Source organism: Pleurodeles waltl, chromosome 3_1 (assembly GCF_031143425.1).
Source record: "Pleurodeles waltl isolate 20211129_DDA chromosome 3_1, aPleWal1.hap1.20221129, whole genome shotgun sequence".
In the NCBI taxonomy this organism is placed as follows: Eukaryota; Metazoa; Chordata; class Amphibia; order Caudata; family Salamandridae; genus Pleurodeles; species Pleurodeles waltl.
In genome coordinates this window covers 161,327,405-161,338,379 of record NC_090440.1, presented here as the reverse complement: position 1 = coordinate 161,338,379, position 10,975 = coordinate 161,327,405, and the positions used below count along the sequence as shown (strand labels likewise).

The 10,975-nt window shown below is 43.4% G+C and overlaps 1 protein-coding gene across 1 annotated transcript in view; it reads left to right on the top strand.

Moving 5' to 3' along the window:
* The first annotated feature begins 230 nt into the window (after nt 1-230).
* CRABP1 (cellular retinoic acid binding protein 1) overlaps nt 231-10,975 on the top strand; it is a 115,025-nt gene continuing 104,280 nt past the window's right edge. The window contains exons 1-2 of the mRNA XM_069221241.1: nt 231-483; nt 1,291-1,469. Of these exons, the coding sequence (XP_069077342.1) occupies nt 411-483; nt 1,291-1,469 (252 nt within the window). The 5' untranslated portion in view covers nt 231-410. The remainder of the gene's footprint in view (nt 484-1,290; nt 1,470-10,975) is intronic.

Here is a 10,975-nt window from a genome sequence, read left to right as displayed (position 1 = left end):
GCCATTGAACTCTGGTTATTGGGGGGCCTTTCCTTCCTTGAACTAGGGCCCAAAACACACTGCTTATTCTACTGGGCACTTGGTGATGAGTTATAATTTGAAGGTTGCAGTGGAGTCCCAGTCATTCCTTTGGGGGAGGGGCTGTCATTTTTTGAGGACGTGCTGTGGCGGACGCCCTCTGTGTGGCGGGAAAGAGCTGGAGTGAATCGAAGTGAGGCGCAGTGACTGGGTGAGGGAGGGACGGGGTGACAGGCCGCCGACGCGCTCTCTGAATGACTCACAGGGGAGGGGAAGCCGTGAACGGGAGATCAGTCTGGCTGTGCCACTCACCCAGAAGGAGGCTGTGACAGTAGCCCGCGAGCCCCTTGTCTGACGGACCCCTCTGCAGCCTCCGTACCTCCACAACGAAGATGATGCCGGACTTTGCTGGCACCTGGAGGATGAAATCCAGTGAGCATTTCGACGAACTCCTGAAAGCTCTAGGTAAGCTTTTTAAACTACACATATTTCATCTTATCACACAAAATACATTTTTTTTTTTTGCTGTGGTATGGTTTCCTTTATTAGACAATAGGCAAATATGTTATTTTTCTGCTTGCATAACTCGAATGTATACCATATATTTTCGTGAATTAGATACTATTATACTAAAGAAAATACATTTAAAATAGTTACTTAGTTTGCGACTTTTTTTTTAGTAAATTTGTGTTTTTTCGAATATATAAACACGAATGTGTTATAACAGTAGAAGTGTCACACAGCAATTTCAGAGATGTAGGGACGTTTTGGAACATGAGATTACAATTTGCGTTTACTGTATTGAAACATGTATTCTAATGTATAGAGAGAGTGCCAGTCTTGTAAAGGGTCGGCAGCCTTAATTATACAGTCAGTGTAATTATAAACGGTGAGCTCTATGGCTGAATTTGCAAACTTGGAACAGAGAACAAGAACGTAAAAAATTGAAGCAGCCATACACCGGGCTGGGAGTGCCTGCAAGTCACCTGAAACAACAAATAGATAAATAACACATGCAGAAATAAGACAATTATAAAGGATAAATAATGAATGCATACCCAATAGCATGGGAAACACGAGTATATATATATATATATATGTATATATATATATATATATATATATATATATATATATACAATAGATACAAAATTATAAAATACATACACATGTACTAGATAAATAAACATTAAAAACATTAAAAACAGAAACCACAGCCCAATTTTAGAATCAACCCCCGCAGGCGTGTGAATAATGATTATCCTTGTGTAGGTGTCAACGCCATGCTTCGGAAGGTGGCGGGGGCCGCTGCTTCCAAACCACACGTAGAAATTCGCCAGGATGGAGACCGGTTTTACATCAAAACCTCCACCACGGTCCGGACCACAGAGATAAACTTCAAAATAGGGGAGGAATTCAACGAGGAGACGGTGGATGGGAGAAAGTGCAAGGTAAGACGCAGAGCACTGGGCTGACTCATGATCGATTGGCTTGGTTTTATAATCTGCACCAGACTTTTGGTCTCATTCATTTGTGATATATATTCAAATATGAATTCGATACATTTTAGTTCAAGCCCAGCGCTGTTTTCAATGGGCTCATTTCAGTTTTATGTCTCCTAAAGCATTCTTTTTAAATCCCCTAATGCACCCTCTCTTGAGATTAAGAAGCGCCTTGAGGACGACTAGTCGCTAGAGATGTGCTATATGAAACCTTTATTTCTTTGTAAGTGAAACGAATCACAGGTTGGGCCCTTGGGCATATAATTCAACTAAGGCTCTTATTACACCCAGAGTGAAATTCTGCCACCCACAGCTACAAATGTTTGTGGCCTTGGAATGACCAGGTCGCAGTGCAGTTTCCGGTGCTGAGCATGGGCACTTATTTTTGAGGGCCGGCGCTTAGTCTTCTGCCTCAAGCATTTGCTGCGAGCAAAAGACACGTTTGGGAAAGACGGAGGAAGAAAAACACTAAAAAAGCGTCACAATGAGAGAAAGCAGAAAGTTGCAGGTGTGAGCTGAAGGGGCAGGGAGTGGCTTTAAATGGATTGAAGAGGTCCGAGATGGCTTTAGGATTACGTTGCCCCCGTATTCCGTGTTCACACATTTAATTGCAGCAGCCACGTCTTTAAGAGGAGGGCTTTGGGCACCGGCACCTTTTTATTTACAAATTAAGCACTGCCAGGTCGTAAACTCCAGACCCAATAATTCCAGGCACGGAGACTCTGGACCTGGCTTTGCGGCTGCAAACCATGCCCAACCCACCGCACTACCTGTGCAGCAGCACAAGCGAGCAGATAATGCTCCCCCTGGACAGGCTGAGGTCTGCCCTGGCCACTTTGCCCCCCACCACACTCCCCAACGCCCACTGCCTGCCCCGCTGGCACTTTCAGACTGCTCTGTGTGGATGGAAAATGTCTTTGGATTTCTACGTTGGAAAATTGCGCATAAAAGGACCCAGTGTTTCTACATCTGTGCCCTTATTCCTCATTCTGGAAGGAAACATGGAATTGCCATAAATGGTGCGGGGACACTACCCAGCACTAGAGATTTTGGCCCCCACTCTCCTTGCACCAAATTCCGGAAATCTCGTAGGGGAGGTCCACGCATGGGCACAGGGGGAGGGACAAAATGAGTGCACCTGCATGCCGAGGTTTACAATCTCACATGGATGTAGTTATTCATTTTGGGAATTCACAAAGGTTTCACAAGTTACTCATGGATACCTGCAAACGCCCCAGGTTTCCAGGTGTTCTCCTGGAAAACATTCCTGAATATGCAATTGTAACGAAGCAGAGGAATTTCGACCTATGCAGCTGAACATAGAGCACAAAAGTGCTTGGGCAAAGGCCAGCAGATCTGGCTACGAGCATTCAGAGTTTCTATGAGATGAATATTTTTCTCAGTGGTGAAACCTTGTCCACTAAGTCCACGGCAGTTGTTCTGGGTTCTTTCTCGCCATGAAAAGGGCATAACTTCCTCCTTTGATTGGGGTATATCGACCATTTCCAGGGTGGGAAACGGCCAGAGAAAAGTTTAAGAATGTCTACAAACTTCCCATGTTATCATCTGCTTCGGAGGCCCTCTCTTTACTCATTGGTTTAGTTTTTAGTCACGTTTTCTACATTGCTGCTGCACCATACTGAACAATATTAGGTCACCCAATCCCCCTATAAATCCAGACCCATGCCCTACACATCCAGACCCACAGGAGTCAACTGCGGAGTCCCCGAAGGATCCTCACTGAGCCCCACACTGTTCAACATATACATGGCCCCTCTCGCAGCCATTGTCAGAAGCCACAGTATGAACATCGTGTCATATGCCGATGACACACAACTCATCATTTCCCTCACCGAAGACACGGACACGGTCAAAAGAAACTTCCACTCTGGAATGGAAGCCGTCAGCACCTGGATGAGAAAGCTGCCTCAAGCTCAACTTCGACAAGACTGAGCTCATCATCTTCGGGAACGGCACCTCCGCTTTGGGACGACTCCTGGTGGCCCACATCCCGTAGCTCTCCTCTGCACTGCATCTGAAAAACCACTGCCGGAGGACGATCCTTCACCTACATTGCAGCAAAGAGCTGGAACAACTTCCCCCCACCTCAGACAATGCCCGTTACCATCTTCAGGAAGAACCTCAAGACGTGGCTCTTCGGATGAGGCCTCTCCTCTCCCCCTCAGCACCTTGAGACCCCCACTGGTGAGTAGCCGCGCTTTACAAAAACGGATTGATTGATTTTAAAATATGACAGGTGTCGGAAAGATAAAACAGAGCAAAATTATACTAAACTTACAAGCTTCCAGTTCAAGTCAGGCTGAAGAGAGGTAAATCCCCTTGAGTGGGATTTTTCACATCCAGTCAGGGTTGGACTTGGACCAAAAATAGGCCCAGGCATCAAAATAAAAATGTCTCAATTTGCAAACCAGATAGCTAAAAAAAGTGCCCCACAAATTAGACCAGTTTTGAACTTGTAAAGACACGCTGTATGGGTTTTTTTCAAGGTATGTGTGGCTGCATGCTTTTGTGTTTGCGGCAAAGTTTGTGGTGATAACAGGGTATTCAACAGTAAAAGCTGACCCACCTGGGATCTGTTCTCAAGGTCTTACACCCTTCAATGTAACCACTAATTCACATTTCTGGTTGCCAGTAGTTTACACGCTCTGCATTCCCTTCAGTCTCTTCCGTATATGTTTGCAACTTCCACTCTGACATTTATATTTTGGCTGTGACATGACAAGTGCTGGTAGCTCTTATGTGTTACACATCTCTGAGTCTTCTAAGTTCATCTCTTTACCTGTCCAGTCTATCCGACAGCCAGAGCTCCACAATTAGTGTATTTCTTGCAAAACGTATGCAAAGACGAATGATGCATTCCTACGCCACAACAGTAGCAGCTTGCATTGAGGTGATGCACTAAAGAGGACTTATCACTAAGGATATTTACCCGATTTGGAATCTTTTTTTTTGCAAAGAAACCACACAAAAGCAAACTGTTTAGAAATCACACTTTCCAAACCCTTTACTATTCAAAACAGCTCAAACTCACTTCTCTATACTTGAAACCACATCACCACAAATTATTAAAATCACTGGATTGCAAATAGTAGAATAACATTTGTGTTTTAAATGGTTGCTGTTTGGGTGTTGACCATTCCGTTCAGCGTTGCATTCTTATATGCGGAGTAAAGTGCTGTCTTGTGTACATCGTCAGCTTATTGCAAGTCACCGAGGAGTTCTGTGACTATAAAAAGTAACTAAGCCAAAGTCCAAAGCCTTATAAGGTCATGGAACTCCAGGCTGGCTGGCAGTAGCTTTTTACCATGCTGCAGAGGGTATTTTATTTCTTATAATACATGGTCATCCCATTACTCTTGTTGCCAAAAAAACTAAAATCTCTGGTGTCTTTCTAATTCATATGATTAAGCGTGGTTGCAAACTTGTAGAATACAACTGGAACCTTTAGTGGTGTCAATGAAGTTGAATGTAATTCCCTTTCAAAAATAGGTATAACTCATGTGTGATCAATTGCTGCCGTTCTATAAGGAACTATAACACTGCAAGAAAAATAACCTGCTGCCATAAAATACTTCTGCTGAAAACTATTGATTTCAATAAAAACAATCTGGAAGAGCAGAAAAGCTAATTCTTGTCTTCATTGTTTTAACAGCAGCTGCCTACCGGCGCGGGCAAAGGCATTGTGACGTCACAAAGCAACTGTACTAGGTTATTACATATGAGCAGGTGTGTAATGCATTATAGTGCTAGTGATGTCACAACTAGACAGCATAAGAACATTAGAGACATTGTTTTGTACTGAGATTGCAGACTCCCATGTGTTACAACAGGTTCTAATTACAACTTCCTCAATTAACAAGAAAAAAGAATGATTCCAAACACTTCAAAAGTGGAAATATTTGTCAGGATACTATGTAGAACAGCACTCTATGATGCAGTGTTCCAATCCAATGCCCCCACTTCCAACATGTGCTAGATTCTGTAATCTGATCTCAACCAAAGCCCACTAACCCGATTTGCTGTCTTTTGGCCAGATTCTCAGTATACGATTCCCTCATATGTACTATGTACATATTAATTACTGTTGTATATATAGCTCCTCGTGTTAAAGTTACTCCTGCTAGAAGGAAAATGATCTATGTGAAGCTCTCCGTTGTTTCTTGGAGTGCGGTCCTAAGTGTAATATGTCTAAAAGTCAATGATGCAGTTGAAAGAAACATATACTTCAACAAGGACTGCCCATTTGGAGTATCCTTATTTTTAATACCAGTTAGTTAGCACTGATACCTCCAATATAGTTCTAAAGCTATGATAATACTAATCATGAGCTATGTATAAGTTTGTAAGAGCTTCGAAGCTATATAAGTAGATTTTTGTGAGCCTCACACAAGGATGCTCATTGGATTGGCATGAAAGTATGGACGTTTGAGCAGGCCCAGTTAAAGACAGTCGCAATCAAAAGCACCATTTGCTGAATTTCTGTGTGCACCCCTTCATCCATACCAGGAATGCTCTGAGATGCAGCATGTAACATTATTCCTCCTGGCAATTCATGTGTTCACACATATTTGTGAAGCTTATTATATATTATTTATAGAGTGACCAGATGGCTCAATGTCACAGGAACTGAAAGGGCCTGGATATAAGGTTTCATTTGAAGAATCAATTCATTCTGAGAGTTGTAGTGTTAATTAACTTGAACTGGGCTAGCAGACCTGGGGCTGTATCACGGCGTATTGTCCCACTCTACACCGTGGCACCCACTTTAGTATGTGCACCAGGTGCAGCGCAGGACAGTGGTCAGTATCACTGAACATGTGCTGTCCCCAGTGGAGGCGCGAACTCGCACCTACACGGAGAAAGCATGTCAGTGGACGGTGACGTGGCTGTAGGAAGAAGTCTGTCCCCTTTCACTGTGAAGGCGGTAACCTACCTTGTGTTTGAAAGGGGGTAATAGATGTCCCTCCATGCAGGAAAGTGAGTGACTACACCTACTTCCACAGGGATTTCTGGGGTCTGGCTTGGGGGCCCCATTTCCCTCTTCAAAGAGATGTTGAAGGGCACTCTGCGCCCCACCTCTATGTGGCCCGCATATTGTGCGTCTTCTCAGTGACGTAACAAAACGTGAGGTCCCACCAGCAAAGTACTTGCCCTTACCTAGCCAGGAGCTCTCAGGACAGGGTGCTCGCCGCTCATGCACAGTGTACTGTGCTGAGGGGGTCCCTAGACCTTGGACGCCCCCCCCCTCCCCCGGCACCGCAGGGGCTGCGGGGCCCTTTAATACACCAGTGCGCCTCCTGACAACCTCCTTGCCTGTAATATGGTGCAAGAGGAACGATTTTCCTAATTTGCATTGGGACACACCCCAAAGCAAATGGCACATTAGGCACCAGGGACATCTGTATTGTAGAATGAATCACACAAACATTTGCGGCCCCTTCTGTAATACCAAAGTGCCCCAGATGCTGCAAGGGGGAACATACTCATTGAACCCCCATTGCCTCTCTCAGTAACACGCCTTCTGATAGCAATAATGCATAAAAGCAAAGACCAGAACTTGGAAAGCTGTCCTGTGACACGTGGCTTTATGCTGGCCTGATCAGTTATAGTATAAACCTGCAAACATGGCTCATGTTACACACGCATGTCATCCATCATACCGCACGATCATGTCCATTTCCACGTCGCTTTGGACAATAAAAACAGATGTGGCCTGCGGAAGGACACAGAACTGGATGCGTGCACTTCCTGCTCTGCGGTAATAGCCAACTCCCAAGACAAAAATTAAAGACTGCGACAAATGAGTTTATTGATTATAGGCCGACAATGGGCTCCTGAGCATCCGAGTCCCCAGCCTCAGTTAATCTTTTGTTGCCTTTAACAAAGAGGCCCCCAGTCTGAGGAGAGGAGCGGTCTGCAGAGAACGCCTTCCGGGGAACCGCACTTTCATTAATTTCGGCTTCATGACGATTACACGTGCGAACACTGTCTGCATGCTAACGTGCGGTGCACACGTTTTGTGATACACCGCCTGCCTTCTGTATCAGATTAATGGACACTGTCAGGGTGTAACTGGAAATGGATGAGCTCAGCCTCCCTGCACTCAGCCTTCTTCGCCACGAGTCACTTTCCACTCACAATGCATCCTCACAGCGCTCCTCCTCAAAGGTTTCAGCTATTTCATTGACACACTTTCTCATCGAACCACAATTGCAATTAGCACATATGTGGCCATCACTTTGCGTGCTCTGCAGAGAGGCCAAGTATTGAATGTGCATGACGTCTCAACACCTGTAAACCTGACAATCAGTATCAGTTCCAGGGCTCGCGAGTGTGCCTGTCGCACTCAAAATATCATACTCATCCACACCCACAATTTGAACTCGCCCAGAGGCAACTCAGTCCACAGTATTCCCTTATGCAGCAGTCATATGTTGAATGAAAAAAAACAAAAAACTACAGAAACACAATTTCTGGAAAATGCTAATATTCTTACATTTTTGCAAGCTGAATTAAAACGTGAAATGAAAACTCTATCGTTCACATGGCTTACCTTGAGCATTTTTCCAGTCATTGTTTAGAAATAGATCAGTGTTTTTTGTCTTTTAAAGGTAATGAGATCAATATGACCCGATAGGCACATGTTTCAAAGTAAATTTCTAATGGCCCGTCAAGACCTATCCTGCTTAGAACCCTATGTTTGTCTATGAGAATATCTGTAGGACAGAAAGGGGAAACAGCCTTTATAATGCAGATTTTACCACGCAGTGCCTTTACCACTCATTTTTTACCATACAAGTTTTTACCACACATTTAAGATAAGTATAAATGTTTGTGTTTGTGTATAGATATATATATATATATATATATATATCTATTTATATATATATATATATATATATATATATATATATATATATATATATATATATATATATATATATATATATCTATATCTATACACACGCACACACACATACACGCACACATATATATCCACTTCCAAGTAACTGAGTTTGCCAGCTGGCTCCTAATCATCAGGTGTACTCATGTACAACGCCCAGCACTAAAACATTAAAAACAATTCCTCCGTGTGTACAGAAACGAGCACGGCACTCTTAGGCAATGAAGGTGCAAACATCATTATTTCATCCTCGGCAGAGGAAAAACATTAGCGTGTTTGGCGCGCTTGTTTGGGGTCTAGGATGGTAAGAGTATATTTAGGGTTTAAGGTGGGTAAAGGTATTGGGTGGTAAGAGTGTTTTAGGGTTTAAGGGTAGGTAAAGGTATTAGGGGGTAAGGGTGTTTTTAGGGTTTATGGGTGGGTAAGGAAATTGGGTAGTAAGGGTATTTTTAGGGTTTAGAGTTGGCTAAGGATATTGGGTGGTAAGGATGTTTTTAGCGTTTAGTGGTGGGTCAGGGTATTGGGTGGGAATAGTTTTTTAGGGTTTATTGTGGGTAGGGGCATGGAGTGGTAAGTGTGTTTTTAGGCTTTAGGGGTTGGTAAGAGTGTTGAGGGTAAGAATATTTTTATGGTTAGGGGTGGGTTAAGGGACTGGGTGGTAAAAGTGTTTTAAGGTTTACGGGTTGGTAGGGGTATCGGGTAAGTGTGTTTAGGGTTTAGGGGTGGGTAAGGTTATTGGGTGGTAAGGGTGTTTTTAGGGTTTAGAAGTGGGTAGTGGTATTGGATCGTAAGGGTAGTTTAGAAAGGGGGTTTGGAGAATCGCCACCAAAAATATAAATTACACATACCCACACACACACACACGCACATATATATTCACTGAAAAAAACTAGGGTAACAGAGATGTTACAGTTAGGCTCACATTTCACTCATAAAAAACTATGAAATTCAGCAGGTATAGTTACCTGAGCTAACTATAACTTACACCCCCGCAATGCACTGCTTATGACCTCGCTTATGACCTCGCTCATGACATGGTCAGTGACATTACCGATGACATCACTCATGACATCTCAAATGACATCATTGATAACATTACTGATGACATCATCCTGTGTGAGTGTTTTCTAAAAGTTGAGTGTTACGCATATATACCAAGGTACTACAAAAGTTAAAGTAGTATGCTTTCTGTACTACTAATGAGTGATACTATTTCTACCATATTATGTGAGTGGTTGTGTGACTGTGTGTTTTCGTGTGTGAGTGCCTGTATGGGTGTATGAGTACCTGTATAGGTGTATAAGTAGGTATGTGACTAGCTGTGTGGGTGAGTGAGTGGCTGTGCGAGTGACTATATTGGTGAGTGAGTGGGTGTGTCAGTGGCTGTATGGGAGAATGAGTGGCTGTGTGAGTGGCTGTATGGATGGGTGAGAATGTGTGTATGACTGTATGGTTGAGTGAGTGGGTGTCGGAATGGCCATATGAATGACAGGCTGTGTGAGTGGCTGAGTGAGTGGCTCTTTGGTTAAGTGAGTTGCTGTGTAAGTGGCTGTACTGTAGAGTGTCTATGTGAATGGATGTATGGGTAAGTGAGCGGATGTGTGAGTGCTTGTATGGATGTGTGAATGGGTATGTAAGTTGTTGTGTGGATGTGTAAGGGAGTACTTGTATGGGTGAGTGAGTGGGTATGTCGAGAGGCTGTGTGGGTGAGTGAGTGGGTATGTGAGTGGCTGTGTAGTTGAGTAAATGGGTGTGTAAGTAGCTGTATGGGTGAGTGTGTGGCTCTGTGAGTGGCTTTATGGGTAAGTGACTGGTTGTATGAGTAGCTGTATTGGTGAGTGAGTGGTTGTGTGAGTGCCGGTATATGTGAGTGAGTGGGTGTGTGATTGGCTCTATGGATGAGTGAGTAATTGTGTGAGTACTTGTATGGGTGTGTGAATGGGTATGAACGTTTTTGGCTGGGTGGGTATGTGAGGGGGTGTATGAGAGGTTGTATAGGGGTGTGAGTGGGTGTGTGAGTGCCTCTGTGGGTGATGTCATCAGTGACATAATCACTGATGTCATCTGAGATGTCATCAGTGATGTCATCAGTGACATGAATGACCTTGTCATGAGTGATGTAATATGTGAGGCAGGAAACAGTGCATTGCGGGAGTGTAAGTTCTAGTTAGCTCAGGTAACTATAACTGCTGAATTTCACTGGTGTTATATGGATGAAATGTGAACCTAAAAATAAAGTGCCTTTTTTCAGTGAATTTCTAACGCTTTTTTTTCTATTACCTAACCATAACATACCTGTAACCGTTGTTTTTTTTAATGAATTTCTAAGTTTAAAAAAAAAAATGTTGTTTCCTAGCTATAACGTCCCTGTAACCTTTGGTTTTTAAAGTGAATTTTTAAGGTTTTTTAAAATTTTATTTCCTAACTGTAACCACTAACTCTTGACAGTGAGTATGTGAGTGAGTGCATAAGTGTCTCAGTAGGTTTTTAGTGGGTGTAAGAGTGTCTGAGTGGGTCTGTCAGTGGGTGT